This window comes from Centruroides vittatus, unplaced genomic scaffold (assembly GCF_030686945.1).
Source record: "Centruroides vittatus isolate TY-2023 unplaced genomic scaffold, ASM3068694v2 contig_694, whole genome shotgun sequence".
NCBI classification, from domain to species: Eukaryota; Metazoa; Arthropoda; class Arachnida; order Scorpiones; family Buthidae; genus Centruroides; species Centruroides vittatus.
The window spans coordinates 297,126-316,448 of NW_027122438.1; the positions used below are offsets into that span (position 1 = coordinate 297,126).

The 19,323-nt window shown below is 29.7% G+C and overlaps 1 protein-coding gene across 1 annotated transcript in view; it reads left to right on the forward strand.

Annotated features, from left to right (window-relative positions):
• Window positions 1–19,323, forward strand: part of LOC136980348 (prolyl endopeptidase) — a 44,593-nt gene that overhangs the window by 22,194 nt on the left and 3,076 nt on the right. Inside the window, exons 10-15 of the mRNA XM_067276439.1 lie at window positions 1,247–1,351; window positions 7,345–7,425; window positions 9,639–9,752; window positions 9,847–9,995; window positions 10,087–10,203; window positions 18,522–18,617. Coding sequence (XP_067132540.1) covers window positions 1,247–1,351; window positions 7,345–7,425; window positions 9,639–9,752; window positions 9,847–9,995; window positions 10,087–10,203; window positions 18,522–18,617 — 662 coding nt within the window. The remainder of the gene's footprint in view (window positions 1–1,246; window positions 1,352–7,344; window positions 7,426–9,638; window positions 9,753–9,846; window positions 9,996–10,086; window positions 10,204–18,521; window positions 18,618–19,323) is intronic.

The window sequence follows — 19,323 nt, forward strand, 5'->3', positions numbered from 1 at the left end:
CCAATTATGTCATTACGACATCAAAGTGTGTCCAGTGAAACGTGAATAATTTTTACAATATTCTTTACCAAAAGAAATAAAAATGTACCTAAAAAATTTAGGATGCAATGGGCCGCAGTGTGGCCTGTGGGTCACAGGTTGGACATTCCTGGGATAGGTTAACCTGAAAAATAATCTACCTAAATGTTGGCTATGCATTATGTGCTGCTGGTACATAACCTTCTATCCATTCTCTATCTAATTATTCAGTTACTTATGTTGGGATGATTTGCAATCTTGTAGTTATATTCAATAAATGCCTTATACCTTACCTTTTCAGACCACATCAGCAAACTTATTAAGAATCTTGTCATCAGAAGAGGTATCCTCTGGCAATTCTGCCACCACATCTCTAATCGTTTAGTCCTCGACTTTTCTTTGTTTGTTTGTTTTGCTAACTTTTACTCATTTTATTGATTATTGTGTTACTATTTGGTCTGCAACTTCTCCATCTCTACCTGAAAAAATGAACTCATCTTAAACAAGGTTTACCTCTCATTAAATAAATTTTCTAATATGCCATATACTGACTGCAGCAGAGTTGTCAGGTCTAGGTTGGGTCCTTCCATTACTAAAAGATTGAAATGAATATTTTTACTGTATCTTATATTTTAAATATTTTTATAGCATTCTTCTCTTTGATAAAGCTTTTTTATATGTTCCTATCATGCTGCTTTTAATATTTCTCAAATTGAAGTGTGTTTGTTTTATAATTTTATACAGTTTATAAAATTCTGTAAATTATTTTATACCTTTTGCATCTTGTTTTAGTGTCTGATTTTTGCTGCTTTTATCTTAATTTTACATACAATGTCCACTCTATGGCTATTTGTAATTTTATTTGTTTTAAATTTTCATGTTTGATTGTCTTGTTTAACTGTTTTATTTTCATTTTAATTATTTTTACTATTATTATTTGCTGCTATTTATTTTCAACAAAGTCACTATTGTATCATTATTATATCTGGGGATGGTAATCTTAAGTCAACGACTCTACCTATTGTATTCAAAAATAAATAAATAAAAAATCTGATTAATGTATGTGTGTTATCTGTTAAAATAGACCTTTTTTTTCTTTTTTAATTCTTCTCAACAGTTTTAAAATTTAAATAAATGTATTTCATACACATTTTTTTGTCTGCATTTTTTAATTTTTTAAAATTATTTTATATGAATATATGTCATTAACTAGAGTGTTCTTTTTCAGAATGTTTTACATTTACACAGTTTAAAATCTGGAGATAAACTAATAGATTTTCCTTTAGATGTTGGAACAATTACAGGATATTCTGGCAAAAAGAAGGATGAAGAGGTTAGTGTTTTCAGATATTGAACATCTATAAAATGTTAATTAGGAAAAAGCATTTTTTATTATTAATAAATCTATTACAAATTGGGCTACAGTTTTCAAATTGTAGCCCAACCTATACATTTCCAATGAAATCCAGATATGGAGTGCTGTGGTCTTGTTTAACTATACACTAACTCTCAGTCTAGACTGGAAGTCACATGATTCATTTCAAAATTTTCTCCAGAATGGACTTAGATGACTGGCATGGCTCAATTGTTATCAGGAGAAGCATGATATTCAGGGGCAAGACACTGCTAAATCCAGATTTGATATGGAAAGTTTAAGGATAAGACAGAGACCCTGATTAACTATATATGACCTTCTAGTATGGACTGAAAGTTGTGATTTTTATTAAGTTAAAAGATAATTAAAAATTGCAGTCCAGCATTGTGACAATGTCACAATAAATAATTGCTTGTTCTTTTTTAATATTTAATTTATAATTATCATCATTTAAAATTAGTTTGTTATATAATTTTTTTTATTGCTATTTTAAATGAATAAAAAAATTAGTTGTATAAAAAAAAACTTGTAACATTTTACATTATGCAAGTTCTATTAAAAGAATGTAAGAAAGGTTGAATATAAATGAAAGTGGTATAATTCCATTTATTCATGTATTGAGATATTTAAGGGTTTACATTTGAATAAACTGTAAAATATTGACAAATGTTAATAAATTCAGGTAATGTTTTTAAAACTAAACTTTTTAAATTTTATAATGTAATAATAATTAATAAAACTGTTAAATAAAATAAACAATTTTTTTTTTTTTTTTGGTGCAAATGGACTTAAACCACTTTCAATAATAACAAATTCTGAAAAGTATGAATAATAACAATTTTGAATTTATAATTTAATTTTCTAAAATGTATCCAAATCTTTCAAATTGCAGCCCCAAAAGGCTACAATTTGAAAGATTGTAGATTGAAAGAATTTGAAAGATTGTAGATCTACAAAGTCCCACTGTCGTTCTTGTGTTTGTCTGTCCTTCTTTAATCTTGAGAACAGAATTAGATGGATGAAAGCTGAGACCAGATATGAAAAGCTTAGTGGCAGGAGGCCTCGATTAACCATATACAATTTTCCAGTGCAAGCCAGAAGTAATGTTATTTCAGTTCAAAAAGTTTTCCCTGAAAGGTGTTAGATAGATGACTGGCACAACTCTGTTGTTAACAAGATATGTTATCCATCTCAAATTAGTAATGGCTTGTCCATACAGGGGCAAACCACTATTAATTTGAGATGGAGAGCATATATTTTAAATTAAATTAAAAATATGATTTGGTTGAAAACTGCAGCCTGGCATTGTGATGATGTCACAATAAATAAATACTCATTTTAATGTAAAAAAAAATGAGCCGTTATAAATGAAAGTGAAGTTAGTGATAGATTTATTGAGACATAAATGGCCGTTTGTTATATATTTAATACCACAGTCAACGGTGTACAATATTGGAATAAGTCCATTTGTAATAATCAATAATAATAATTATTGATTATTACGAATGGACTTATTCCACTTTCAAAAAACAAAAATAAATAAATAAATAAAACATTCTTTCGATAACATTTTACAATTAATATTCTTTTGATTAATTTATGAGGATATTGTAACGCTATTGACTGTGTTATTAAATATATAAAAAAGGACATCTATGTTGCACTAAAAATCTATCACTAACTTATTTTTTTCCAAAAATGGACTTGTATCACTTTCATTTATAATGGCTCATATAAGTATATTGATTATTCTTTATTGTTTTATTTTAAACTATATTTTTATTCTTCATATAATAATTATTTCAAACCATGTTTTGATATTGAAAAATTTCATTAAGTTCATTATTTTTTAGTTTACATTTGCAGTAGATGTATCCTAATTTCTCTGTCTCTTAATTTATTCAAATCATTTTGATAGGTTCCAATTAATGTTTTGTTGTTTTAATTTTATAAATTTCTGAAGTATTTTAATGAAACAATTTATTTTTATTAAAATAGTTGTTTGATCTAAATTATATTTTCATAAATTGAAATTAAAATTTGGTTATAAAATTATGAAAATATGTTTGACAAAGTTTTAAAACTTCTTTAACCACTCAGCAGTGAGGGATGTATATATATGTCGAGGTGATCGTGTGGCAGTGGTGAGGGACGTATATATCCGCTAAATTCTTTTGGGGGTATCGCCAAAAACTAGCCAAAAAACCGGAAAAAAATTCACATAAAAAATGAATTGTGTAACAATAAAAAAAAAAAGACTTTTCTTTACTAGACATAACTGTTTACAAAATCTTTTTCCAAAACGGTAATGAGAAAAATTGTGTGAAAAAATACTTTAAAAATTTCCCAGGTATATTCTCCACTACTAAGGGATAGCACCATACCTGACTATCCCACTGCTGAAAGGTTATCATTTGTTTTTAATTAATATGGTTAATAGATAAATTTTATTTAGAGAACTATAAATTGGAGTTTGTTTCAATCCTTAAATATTTAGGAATTTATTTCTTTTCTTTCCATTTAGAAAAAATTACACTTTGATGCCAAAACAAAAATTTTCTAAACTCATCACACTGTTTGTTAAACTGAAAGTATCATCAATTAAAAATTACTTTAGATTATTTAATTTGTTAATTAGATCAAGTATTTTATATGCATTTCTTATTTGAAGAAGATCATTGGTAGACAAAGGGGAAAAATACAGTGGTTTTTTAAGCAAATTTTTCACCTAAATCATTCTGTGATAAGTACAGAATTAGGCAGACTACTACTACTTACTGTAAACTTATCCTTAAATTTGCTTTGATTCTGGAAAATTATTATTTTATTGGGCAATGATTATAGACAACTAGCATAGAACAAACTTTTGTTATCTATTAATATGGCATTTCTAAGAGATGTGGCCCACTACGATCAAAAAGTTATTAAATAATGTTGGATCAGCTGTTAAGACTTTCCTAATGATAATTTTTTTTTCGCTATATCTGGACAAAAATTAAGAGACATATTGGCTACAGGATGTTAATTATTTGTAAGAGAAAGATTATAATTTTAAATTTCAGATAATATCCCTTGGAGTTCATCTGTTTATATATTATCTAATGTAAGCTATAAAATTCAGTCATTAATTATTTAGCTTTATTTAAAAAGATAAACAGTTATTCTAAATAGAAAAAGAATTAATACATGGTGGTTATAATTAAAGTTGTCCTACTCAGACCTGTCTAGAGCTCGTTCTTGTAAACGTATTTTGATGAAACTTGGTATATATGTTATATGGACCATGGAGAAAGGGAAAATGCAAAAAAGAATTTAGTTCGAATTTTTATCACTAGGTGAAGAAATGGCTCATGAAGAACAAGAAAAACAAAATGGAAACATGCAAAAGATTTTTATTCACAACATTTGTTCAATGTACAATCCATTTGCATCAATCACATGTTCAAAACTCCTTACAATGCTGTAAGACATTTTGTACATGTGATTGATGCAAATGGATTGCATTGTGAGGTGTTTTAAACATGTAATTGATGCAAATGGGTTGCACATTGAACAAATATTGTGAATAAAAATCTTTTGTGTGTTTCCATTTTCTTTTTCTTGTTCTTCATGTGCCATTTTTTTTCACCTAGTGGTAAAAATTCAAACTAAATTTTTTTTGCATTTTTCTTTTTCCCATGGTCCATGTAACATATATACCAAGTTTCATCAAAATACATTCACAAGAATGGGCTGTAGACAGGTCTGAGTAGGGCATCTTTAATTATAATCACCTTATATGTCGAATAGTGTTACATGCTCTTTTGTAAAATGATGGTTATGATTATGGTAAACCATTTGTTTTCCTGTTGCAAACCACTTTTTGAAATGAGATCCTTTATTCTTGGACCTCATTTCAATCAACATTGAAACTATCAAGGTAATGTGAACCTATGTTTGTAACCTCTCTCTTTCTGCGAATAAGTTAGAATAAGGAAAGGGATATTAATAGAAATGGTTTATTTCCTATGTTTGAATTTATAGAAATTTTACATAATTCTTTAATCATTTATAATTCTTTAATGTATGTTTACTTGATAAAAAAAATATACACTGGACAACAAAAAAATAATGCACCAGGAAGGACTTGTTGGATTTGAACAAAAATTGGTATGTGACATTGTCATAGCTAGACAGGTATATGATTGCAACCATAAAGCAAAAACATACTTTATTGTGCAGTAATGTTCAATACAGTGCAGCACTAATATCCCGTTGTGCTGCCTCTAGTGCGGATATAAGCTGTGATACGCCTCGGCATGGAGGCATAAAGGTTCCATATAATGTTCTGTGGCATATCTGCCCACACGTGATGCAACTGGGACTCAAGATGTGTCAGATCCCGCGGCTGTCACAGCTGGCGTCCCAGGTAGTCCCACACATGTTCGATTAATGATAAATCTGGAGACCGTGCAGGCCAAGGAAGTGTGGCAATGTTATGTAGGCATGCTTGGGAGACCGCTGCAGTGTGTGGCTGGGCATTATTCTGCTGGAATATGCCTGTCGGAAGCCCTGCCATGAGGGGCAACACATGTGGCCGGAGGTTGTATTGCACATATCGTTGGGCTGTGAGGGTAGTTTGCATGACAACTAGAGGTGTCCTACTGTCGTATGTTATGGTTCCCCACACCATAACACCAGGGGTTGGGCCCGTGTGCCGCTCCACAGTATAGGCTGGTTGACGCCTTGACCAGTGGGCCACCATACCCTCACACAGCCATCGTGAGCCCCCAAACAAAAGCGGGATTTGTCGCTGAAGACAATATGCTGCCAGTCGGTAGCTGTCCATGATTGTCGTGCACGACAGCACTGCAGATGGAGGCATTGGTGGGTGGCTGTTAATGGTAGAACACATACTGGCCGTCGGGAGACCAATCCACCTTCTACTAAGCGCCTGGAAATGGTGCAGCTGGATACACGGTTTTGTAACACAGGTGCCACTGCTGCATGAATGGTAGACGACGAAGCTGTAGGCGCTATCCATGCTTGACATACAATGAGATGATCCTTTCGCCTGATGGTCTGTCGATAGCGTCCGGAGTCTGTTTGCCATTCATGCGTTCCCCTACATCCCCACTGCTCATAACACATCCTAACATTTCCATCAGAATGGTTCAGATGGCAGCCAATCCGGCGATATGACCATTCTCTTCCTCTCAATCCAACAATGCGACCTCTCTCAAACTCACTTAACTGAGTGTAAGGCCGTCGAATGTGTCATAGAGGCATGTCTGTCACTCACCAAAGTCACAACCATTAACACAAGCACAGGACATATGCACAAGTTGTCACAGCGTGCACCTTTATACCAGACAGAGGAAGCACTTTTCCACCCTCTGGTGGCAATACAACACAAGAACCTGATTCCAAAAGCTAATCATTTACATATCTAGCTATGATGATGCAACATACCAATTTTTATTCAAATCCAACAAGTCCTTCATGGTGTGTTATTTTTTTGTTGTCCAGTGTATCTTTTGTAATATTCCTGGTTTGAGTCCAGTTATTTTTATATAAGGTATAACTCTATTATCGGTTCTCATTTCTTCCTATATCAATACAAATCACGAGTTAGGATGCGATACGAAAATTTATCCTAACTGGTGTCAGGCTCCTGACATATTAGACAGAGATTTTGCCGATCTCCTTTGTCTAATTTAATTAACCCATCCTGAACGAAAAGCCATTTTCACATTCTGGTGTCGGGAGTTTGGGTGTTTATCTTGACAAGGTCCTGCTTTTCACATCTGGTGTCAACGTATCAGGGTTTAATGCCCTGATCTCAGTTATTTTCTTTTTTGTAATATTTAATTAATTTTTTATGAATTGAGTTATAATTACTTTTAACATTAACAATTACAATAAATATCTAAAGTATAAAAATATAATAGACATTTTTTCATCTATTTTAGATATTTTATCAATTTACATCATTTTTAACTCCTGGAATTATTTATCATTGTGATTTATCAGCTGAAGAACCAGCACCAAAAGTAAATTATTTTTCTTAATTATTGAGGTGAAATAGTTTTACTACTAGTAATTCTTTATTTAATAACAAAGAATTTAAAGTTGTTGTATTCAATAACAATGTTAATATATAAATATATATTTAAAAATTATGTAATTATTAATGACATTATTATGTGATTATTAATGTAACTATTAATAATATATATAATTTAATATATAAATATAAATTTATATATTAAATTTTATATGCTTTAAAATTATCATAGAATCTAATTTGTTTTTTAGCCATGGTTTTTAGATGGATAAACTACAGTAATTACAGTTATTGTATTAGTTAGTGCTTGTAACTATAGTTAGTGTATCCATTCAAACATTTTTATGGAATTTTTCTGTATTGTGCTGACCAGAAGTAAATTAATTAGTATACACAGAAGTAACTATAAAGTAAATTAGTACAAAATCAGTGGTGTACACTTAATACATTTTGAATCATTTAGATAAAAATTTACTGATTAAGATTAAATTTAAACAGCAACATCAAAAAAGCATATGATTTCTTTTGCTACATAAATCTTAAATTTATAATTTTGTTAATGTTGGATAATAATCCTGGTTATCTAGCAAAACGTAATGATTTTTATCAAAATGTTAGTTATTTTTTTTAAACCATATAGCTGCATTATTCTAGATTGTAGATGAGGCATAGGGTTTGTTGGTTTTTAAAACCCAGTTTTTTGAAGAAATTTATATAATTTGAAAACTGGGTTTTCCCAAGTAAAAAAACCAGTTTTTGAGCCTATACGTAAAACATAAAAATTAATTAATTATTTGATTAAGAACATCAACATTTTGACACAAAATTGTCTCTGGCACAAAACGGGAATATTGTTAAATACTAAGTTTCATAAAACTACAAAACAAAAAATTTCTTTATTCTTCAGCCAATTTGGCTCAATTCAAGCTCTGAATGAGACAGTTGGACCCTTATCAGAGCTGTAGAGCATATCCATAGGAGCAAAAAAGTTAAAAGGAACCATACTTCTACAAGCGACCCTTTGCGAATACAGCCCCCTAAAATTGGGTCATGCGAGATCGATTACTTAAATATCTTCAAAAACTTGAATAAGTGACTTCACCCAGCTCTAGGACACTAAATAAGTAGTTTTTTTGTATCAGAGGGTACAAACAGAATAAGGAAAAATTTTGATTTATTATTTAATGCTTTAAAGATGATTAAACCCAGCTCAGTAGCAAGAGTTTTTTTCTATACCTGGCAATTTTGTGTGCAAAATAAGGACACGGTTGAGCGATAGATCTATAGAAGTTCTTTGCTTTCTAAAATCATATTTTCTTAGGAAAAATAAGAATTAAAATAATATTTTGTAGGCATTCATTGTTATTCATTTTTTAATGCTTTTCTATGGAGTAAATCTTATATTTTAAAGTAGTATTCTAGCATTTTTTTTGTTTTGTTTTGTGTAGACATTGGTCGATTATATTTTGTTATATCCTTGAAATGTTACAAATATTAAATAAATTAAAAAGTTTTAAAATAAGTTGTAAATATCTCTTATTTCCTTTTTTTGGGTAAAAATTTGAAAACCAGTTTTAACCGGTTTTGTAGAAAAGTTGAGATTTGAAAACCGGTGTTTTAAAAAGTTGGTTTTTGTATAAACCCTAATGAGGAGGTCATTTCAACATTTAAAGCATATTATCTTGTCAGACAATTTAAACAACAGGAGAAGAATGTTTTATAGAATTTTGGGAAAATTTTAGCTTAAAAATGCTCTTGAAAATATTGGTGACATATAGAGAAAAGTTAAAACAACTAACACAAGAGGTATTTATCAAAAACTTATTCATGAATACATAAATGATTTCTAAGAATTCAACTACGTAACTGATTTTAGATGAAATTTTTCATTTTCTATAAGTGAATAAAGTGCTTTTAATTAAAAAATTTATATAATTGTGTGCAAAATAGGCTTAAATAGACTTGGTTGAATATTACATAATGGAAAGGGAAAATGCAGAGACGTTAATAAGTCAGGGAATAATGTAATAATTGGTCAAGGAATCGCAGATGGAATTACCTGTACTGACCTGTATATAAAAATGTAAAATTTCAAATATTGTAAGAAATGATATAGATAAGCAGTAAAATAAAATACTCACTCAAATATAATTTGTTTACAGTGAAAGAATTAATATTTTGTCATCTTATAATTTATAGGTTTTTCGAGAAATAAAAGTACCAGGATTTGATAATTCAAATTTTATTACAAGTCAAATATTTTATAACAGTTTAGATGGAACTAAAATTCCAATGTTTATTGTTCATGATAAGGTTGGTTCTTATATTTCAGTAAAAAAGTTATATATGAAATAATTATTGTGATAAATTGAAACTTGTATTTATAGATTTTAAATTTACTTTTTAGAATGTAATCAAAGATGGTAATGCTCCTTGTCTTTTATATGGTTATGGTGGTTTTAATGTGAGTATTCAACCATCTTTTAGTCCTTCTCGAATTCTTTTCATGCAGCATTTACATGGCATAGTGGCTGTAGCTAACATCAGAGGAGGAGGGTAAAAAAAATTATCATAAAAATTTTATAATTAAGTTATTGTCATTTTTACATAAATTTCATTTAACACTTTATTTTTTATATTTAATTAGAGAATATGGTGAAACATGGCACAATCAAGGAAGACTTCTAAATAAGCAAAATGTATTTGATGACTTTATTTCTGCTGCTGAATATCTCATCAAAAATAAATTTACTTCTAATAAAAGGTATTATACATAAAAGTTTTTCTTTAGAAAGTTGATTATTTTATATTAATTATAATTGTGTATATATATATAGTAATTGAATTAATATAATGTAGTATATTCATTAATAATTACATAATATATATGTGTATATACATACACACATTCTTTTAACAAAAAACATTATACACCAAGAAGAGGAAGCATTGGAATTGAATAAAACTTTATTAGTATAAATATAATTATGATAGCAATGAGTGATTATAATGTTATAACAAAGATAGAATTTATTGTGGAACAACAGTGCAATTTAAATGAACCTTTAATACTTTGTAGAATCTCTTCTTGTCTAGATATGCAGCAATATGGTCAGGCATGGAATCAGACACCACATGCTATTCTGCAACAGATAAACCCACATATTGCAACTCCAGACTTCGTCACAGTTGTTGATGGTTGAAGCTGGCTTCTCATCTGATCTCACAAATGCTCAATGAGTGACATATGTGATAAGCAGGGGGTCAGGGGTTAATCCCTTCTGACCACTTAATCTGCACGGGCTGGTAAAGCCCGACCTCTGAGTCTGTTGGATGGCATTAGGAGGGCAAAACAAGTGGGGAGGTGCGTGCGAATGTGTCCATTAATCAACTCACAAGACAGGTGAGGTAAACAACAAACGAATTTAATAAACTAACAGGATTATAGATGACAGGATACAAAACATCCTTCTAAAGGACAAGATAACATTCTGCTGATAAGAGCTTATTCTAATAGCTAGCATTATATAAACTATCTAAATATTATATAGATTAGCAAACAAGAGAGAGTTACACAGTCATTCAATCAACATAATACCTCTGGAAGTTGGTCCAGTTTCTTCCTCATGTCGAAGTTCTATACTTTCAGTATGGACGTCTGGTGGGCGGAAGTTCTTCCCAGACATGAGGGGCACTTGGTTATTTATTGGGAGGAGGACATAGTGCATGGAAAATGGCATTGTTGCCTCTTTTTATCCTAAATCTCCTCCAATAACAGACCTAGAATCTGCTCATCTGACTTGGGTGAAGGGGACTTGGATGGGTTTACTCATCAAGACTAAAAGCTTACTCAGAGGAAGGGATGACATATCAACAAGGAAGTAACTTCGTGGGAAAGGAAGTTAACTTCTGAGGAATATCTCTCTAAAGTGGAGGAAATGTATAATTTAACAATAAAATATTATTTGATTTAAAATACTTTGATAAAGTGGATATATTAAAATCTGAATTTTCACACACATCTGGAAAGCAGTCAGGTCAAGGAAGTGTGGCGATGTGACAGAAACATTCCTGAAAAATTAGTTATGTGCATCTAAGCATTATTTAGCTGAATAATGGCTGCTTTCAGCCTTGTTACGAAAAGGAGAATTCATCAAAGTCCAGGATTTCCTAACATATTGCTTTGCCATCAATGTCAATCCCTTACACCATTATTAGGCATGATCAGCTGTCATACAAGATGGCTTCCCAGACCAGTACACATGCAATGGAGAGAGTGTGCCACTCAAAGATGGGATTGGAGCACTCACCAGTGGTCTTCCAAATTCTAACATGGAGGTTGTCTGTTTCCAAACAGAACCAGGATTTATCATTAAAGACAATATGCTGCCAGCATTGCAAATGAGCCAATAAAATTGGTTGTCATGCATGCACATTTGTTTCTGCTAGTTGCCTAGCAATGGTACAGGAAGAAATAGGGTTCTATAGTGAGACTTCTACCTATCTCTGGGTGGACAAAAACGATGTAGCTTTTCATGCTCATCAGGAGAGATGATTATCTGATTGTCTCATATTCAGATAATCATCTCTCCAGGTAGTGTCTTGATGCCCCAGACAGACTACCAGGAGAGATGCCTGCCATATATATTTCTATACTTCTAGCACATAGGGGATGAAGACCTGGGACTACTCAGAGGTATTGCCCGGGTGTGAAATGAAGAGAAAAGTAATATTTAGAGAAGAGGCAAAGGTGAAGTATAAAGAAAAATAGGAAAGGGGATGAAGGAGGAAGGCTCATGGGCGTCTGCATCGTATTATTTACCAAAACCAACAAAATGTAATGAAATATTGAGTACCGAGTGGTAACATGAATACAAAATTTGTGTACAGAGCCCATTACCACTTGTGGGTACGCCTGCCATATATATATGTTGCCCTATATATGAGGGCAACATATAAATGGATATATGTTGCCCTCATATATCCATTGCACCTAACACGTCACAGCCAGGTCAGAATGATGTTGAGTGCAATGGATCATAAGGGAATGGTGGCAGTTTGATAAAACTGCTATTCTGTTCCCCTTTGCCTGATTATGCAGCCTTGGTCAAACTTTATCAGTTTTGCATAATGTTTTTGACTGCATGAATAATATAGGCAAGCCTTATGTTTGAAGACCTCCAAACAAGAGATCAGTTTACTGAAAATTCTGAACACAGTGAGCTTTTTTATAGAAAATTGCAGTAGGAATTTTAAGGTGGCATTACTGGTGTACAATTAGCATTACTGGTGTAACATATACATAGTTACTGAGACATAGCTGTATGCTGAGTTTTGCAGCAATTGAACAATTCTGTCTGGATGTGTAACTGTTATGTCAATGAATATATTTTTGTTATATCTTAGTAAAATGACACTGATTATTAAAACGTAGAGAATTTTGGATGCTTTAATGAATTTTAGTTCATTTTTTAAACAAGATTATAGTGTGTGTGATTTAATTTCATATTTAAATTTTTTTAAATAAAAATTTTAATATATAATTAGTATCTGAAAATACCTGTTTTTATTTCTTAATTTGCATTAAAAGTTCTTATTTTCTGAAGTTTAGTAGCTTTCTTTGAAAAATATCATTAAATGCAGACCTTACAAATAAGAATGATTTGTTATAAACTTGAAAATATAATTAATATGTATCCATGTACTCAATTTCAATATAATCAATAAAATAAATTTAAGTATTATTACAATTAAATTATCCTTCAATCAATTTTTTTATGATGTTGTTTAGACGTATGTTGCCTAAGCTTTTATAACTTGGGACTGTATAATTTATTATAACAAATACAGTAGGTCACATAGACATTTGTTGTGCAAAATTTTATTGAGAACAAATTATTGCAATTTTTATAGCTTTGGAGCACGAGGTGTGCTTACTTTCTATGTAGAGCTTTTGAGACCTTTGTAGTTAACAATAAAGTTGTTATGTTGTTAAAGGCTTAGATTAATTGCGAATACAAATATCCTAGTATGCGAGAATAACACAACAGAATTGAACAGTTTGAAATAAACAAATATATTCTTAAGTTTAGTTTTAGTAATTTCACCATACTATTGATCAATACAGTAGATTTAGCCTGAATTTTTTTTGTATTGTTTTTTGAAGGATAAGGTTGGAGTCAGGATTATTCCCAAAAAATTTATTTCCTGTACTATCTTAATTTGCTTGTCATTCAGGAAGAAGGATGTGCTTTTCTTAGAGAGTCTAGACCCATTCTGAAATATCATTATAGAAGATGGGATACGTGGGTTAATCTTTAGCTTTAATTTATGAAAGTATTCATGTACTATTTTGATTTTCCTGTGAAGCGCTGCGGCTGTCAGGGCGACTATCACAATATCGTCTGTGTATGATATGGAGTGGACGGTTAGGCCATCAAAAGTAAAATCATCATCTTCTCACTTGAAACATTCGTTTATGTCAAACATAAAAAAGTTAAATAAATGAGGGGACCAGGGGTCGCCTTGTAATAATCCTCTCTCCATGTCTAACATTGGCCACTCACTGTTATCTTGTTTGACTATCACTTCGTATCGGCCAAATAATTCTCCTATTATTCTCACGAAGTAATCATCCACCTGATATTTAATCAACTTCCTTTGTAACGCTGCAATTACCACCGAATCAAATGCTTTTTCTATGTCCAGGAATAATGCAAAAACTTTGTCTTTTCATATATAATTGTAATTGGACTAGTGCAATTTGTGTAAAAAGGGCCATTTGTGTACCTCTGTTCTTAGTAAATGCAAACTGCATTTTGTTTCTGTCAATAAATTTTAACATTAACACTGATGTGAAAAGTTTACGAAACCCTGACAGGAGAGCAATTGGACAGTAATTTGTTGGCAGATTCCTTTCACCTTTCTTGAATAACATATGAAAAATTACTATATTCCAATCTTTGGGGATTATACCTGAATTATAAAATGCATTAAATTGTCTAATCAAAAACTTGATAATATCTATCGGTAGGTTTTTATTTATATAACTGGAAATTGTATCAAAGCCAGGAGCAGATTTTTCTTTTAGTTTTTTAATACAATTATATAAACCCTCCCCATTAAATATTTTTTCAAATGGTTGATTTGAAAGTATTTTCAGTTTGATAGATCTCTCTATATTATTATTTTTATATGTATCAGTGAAATCTCCAAAATATTGAATGACACCCAATGTTTATCATCCATATATAGTGGAGTTTTTTGAAAATTATTTATAATGTTCCAGAAACTTTTTGTATCTTTTGTTTTTATCAACAGGTCACTCATTTCCAAAAAATATTTTCTCTTTTTCACTTTCACTAGATTTAAGTAAATTTTCTTGTTTTCCAAATATTTCTTCAAAGCTAGATCAGTATTTGTGTATCTGAATTGTTGTAAGCTCTGCTGTTTTTTGATCTTATGGGAAAATCAAATTTAAAATAATTGACTGTTGCAATGCAAATTTCAAACCAACGTTTGTAATTTGTTCTATTTTTCTTTGTACAACTTTTAAACCGATACGAATATATTAACCTGAGTAACTTGTCAGTTTACTGTGGGTATATTATTATACTCTAGCTCTAAAATCTCGCTAACCTTGTTATCAATTTCTTTCTTAAATGTAATCTTATTAAATTGTCGTCCAATGTCATTTCGTAGTTTTTGACCTTGTATATAACTCTATAATTCATTTCAGCCATCTATAATTCCACATAGTTTCAACTGTACCGGGAAATGGTCAGATTCGTCAATTTTTAGAACAGTTAACTTTTTACAGAGGTCTAGAATAAAATCCAAACAGATGATATAATCAATTATAGATTTACCGGAATGGGATAAAAGTATATTCAGTGGGACGATCACCATATAACCTACCATTCAGGATATAAAGATCATTATATTGCACAAAATCAAGTAAGACTTGACCATCTGTATTAGCTGTTTTATCCTTGGATGTTCTAATGTTATTCATCATTACATTACTACTTTTATATTTCGTGTCCATTTCCTCACCTATTTGGGTGTTTATGTCTCTCCCTATAATCCAAAGATTAATAATAATCAATTTCTGGGCCATAATATTTTGAATTTCATATAATTTAGTTTTTTTTATCTGTTGCTGGCGAGAAATATATGAGTATGACACCCAATCGTGATTCTCCCCAAACTAATCTAAAACACTAAGTTCTATTTCTGCAAATATATATTTATCTTCTATTTTACATAATTTTAACTCACCTAGGTGTCTTCTTATTAAAAGTAATAGTCCTCCAGCAGGACAACCAAATTTACTAGATTTCTGTGCTTTGCTTTCTAATACTATAAATTGTCGTTCGAAATATTCTTTATCTTCTGTTTTCAAATTTGTTATCCAAGTTTCTGTAAGACCAATGATAGAATTAACTTTCATATTATCTTATAAGGTACATTTATGTATTTTTGCCTATAGCCCTTGAATATTCCAAAAGCTGATTAACACTTTAGAAGGTTTGCAATTAGTTGTTAATCCTAAATTAGGAATCTGAATGGGTCAACCTTAGTATCTATCTGATATTGTATATACCAATCTTGGTTGTTATCCTCTTCTATATTTCTTATTAATTTGTTATATATATATATAGAAAGAACCCATGATATCAAAAGGTTCTTTTGAAGTCTTGTCTAGTGTCTTACTTAATTTATTCCTAAAAAAACCTTTTAGTTGGATGACTTTATCTAAATTGAGGTCGTATGTATTAATATTATCTCCACTAATATAATAATCATCTCTAACTCTTATTTTGTTTCCTTTAGCCTTCTCCTGTTGGACCACTGCCAGCAATTTTTTCTTTCTTACCCTCAATCTTTTACATAGGTTTATCATAAATATCATTTGTTTCTTTTTTTCTATATTAAAATTGGCTTTCTTAACCCAGAATTCTTTAAGGATTATGTTTCTATCCTGTACGGAATCTAATATAATTTTCACAATAGTTTTAAAATTATTATTTGATAACTTGATTAAACTTTCTATGGGGCTATTTAATATACCCTTTTCCGTATTAATAAATTGTTCTATTTCTTTTAAGTACTCTGTAGATTTGAATGGAAAATTTATAATTACAATATTTTTATTAGTTTTCTCATTTATTAGTTGATCTATTTCAAATTCTAACATGCTTCTTAACCTGACAATTCTCTTTAGTTACTACATCCATTTCTTCTAACTTTTGAATGATTTTCATAGTTTCCCCTTGGCTAACTCTATTTTCTTGTTTCAATTGATTGACTTCTGTCTTGATTGTAGCTCTATGTTCAACTGAGGAAATTTATCCTGTATTAACTCATAAATCGATTTTAAGGAATACTGAGGTTCTTCTGGTGCCTGCAAATCTGTTTCTCGAACCGTTTTGAAGTAATCCTGTATTTTTGTAAATCTCAGCTCATTTGAATCAGATTTGCTATATTCTTGCACAACTTGGTAGTAATCTTCACTTAGTATTTCTTCTTGTTGATTAGCTTTATCGAATATTTTAGCATTATCCTTCTGAGGCCTGCCATGCCCCCTTCTTTGCATATCCAACTGATTGATTTGCTGTGGCGAATGGGATAACGGCACTGGGTTTATCTCAATCCCAGCAATGATTAACAAGAACATAATCAAAACCAAGGTCAACCTATTAATAAACATCCACTTCCCTAATAATATCATGCTAAATTTATGTATAACAAAACCAACAACTCTGAACTAGTATGCTTCTCTAAAAAACACGCCAGCACCATCGACGGCTGGTACACACCCCCACTTACAAATATAATGTAAATCTACCAAATAGCAATATCAGAGATTTCAAGAAACAATTTCCAAATTTTCATGAATTGCCTTTTTTTTATCAGGGATTTCTAGAAGTTTTTGTGGAAATAGTTTATCAGTAGTAGTAAAACTTTAATACAAAGTACTCATAGATCATAAACTGTATTTGAAAATTCAAGAAATGTTTGTTTACTTCAGCAATTGTTAGTTTGTTGAATAAGTAAAGACTAGATTTCAGTTAAAATCATAAAATTTATTGTTAATATTGTTGAAATTTACATTTAAAAATTTAATATGTTTTATACGTATATAAATCAAAACAGTCTGATTTATAAAAAGAAATGTTAGTACATAAATAATAATAATGGTTTACAGATAACATGTCACTTATAGATTCTTTATTGAATACATTATTTTCATTGTAATGCAAAAGTCAAATTTATTAGATATTATAATTGTGTTAATTTTTTATTTATCATCATGAATAGTAAATTTTATTATAATATTTTTGAATAAAATAAATTATTACTTCATGCAAATAAAATCAATTAAATAAATTTTACAATTATAAACATTATCTTGATGATCATAAATTTTTAATAAAATACAAAACTAAAGGAGATACAAATTATCTTTAGATATCAGTCTTCACAATCACTAGTAACATACAATCTTCATCTACAAATATATTTTTGTTTTTTATTAAAAATGTAAATATCATTGGCCAACTTGAAATGAATCATAAGATTTATTTTAATTTTGATTTGATAATATGAAAGTTCAAACATGTTCAGATAAAAATGAAATATAATCATTTGAAACTTAAAATATTACGACAGCAGTTATAGATAATTTTGCTATTATATATGCAATGATATTCAGAAGTTTTTCTAATAATGATAATTTAAATAGATTGTCATTTGGTATATTTGAAAATAAATAAATGTCTTATTCATTTTTATCACAAATCACAATTTGGCATCATCATTTTCATTGTATGTATACATGTAATGTAGCTAAAATTTACACTTGAAAGCTACAAAAGTAACAATAGAAATACTGTTTCTAACTCATAATTTTTAAATTTTGATTTTGATATCTTATTTAAAATTTAAAATAAACAATATAACTGCAAAAAATATGTAGATTGATATTGTTTGTTTTTTATAGACTTAAAATGCTTAATGTTTGATTAAATATATTATTTATAGTACATATACATAATGTTTTTTTCCCCTGTAAATTAGATTGATCATTAATGGTGGCTCTAACGGTGGTTTGCTAGTTGGTGCTTGTGTTAATCAAAGACCAGATTTGTTTGGATGTGCAGTTGCACAAGTAGGGTGAGTTTTCATTTCTTTGCATTATTTCTTAACCATTGCAATTTTCTTCCACAATAAACATAGTTTATTCTTTTATTATATTCATGAAATAAAAAAACTAAAATGTTCTTAAAATTTACATAATGCAATGGGTTAATTTAAAAAATTTTTCTTTATTGATTATAATTAAAAGTATTCATGCTGCTTAATTAATAATTGTAAAGCTAACTAATCAAATTTTTACCATATTGAAGAATAATTAGCCAAAAATGCTTGGGAATTTTAGTGAAAAGTTATTCATTATATTTATTTTTTATTGATTAATTTGTGATTATCTGAAGTCATTTAATAATTTTGAGAAATTTCAAATAAAATATTTTTTAAATGGAAAAATAAATAAATAAATAATTTAATTTTAACCCTTCATTGAAAATTTCTTTTAATAGATTAGTGTAAAATCTACAAATAAATTTGTCTTTAATGTTTGTTTAACCATATTTTTCCACTTAAAATTTTATTCTGTTTCTTGCATCACATCGAACAGTAATTGAGATTTTCTCTAAATATTATCAATTTTAAATTTAAATTCTGATATATTGTTGTTTTTTAATAGGGGTGTAAGAAAATTAGAGTGAAATATTTTAGAAAAAAGATTTTTTATATATATAATTCACATTTTAAATTTATATTACTGTTATAAAAATTTATTCTTTTAAATAGTATAGAA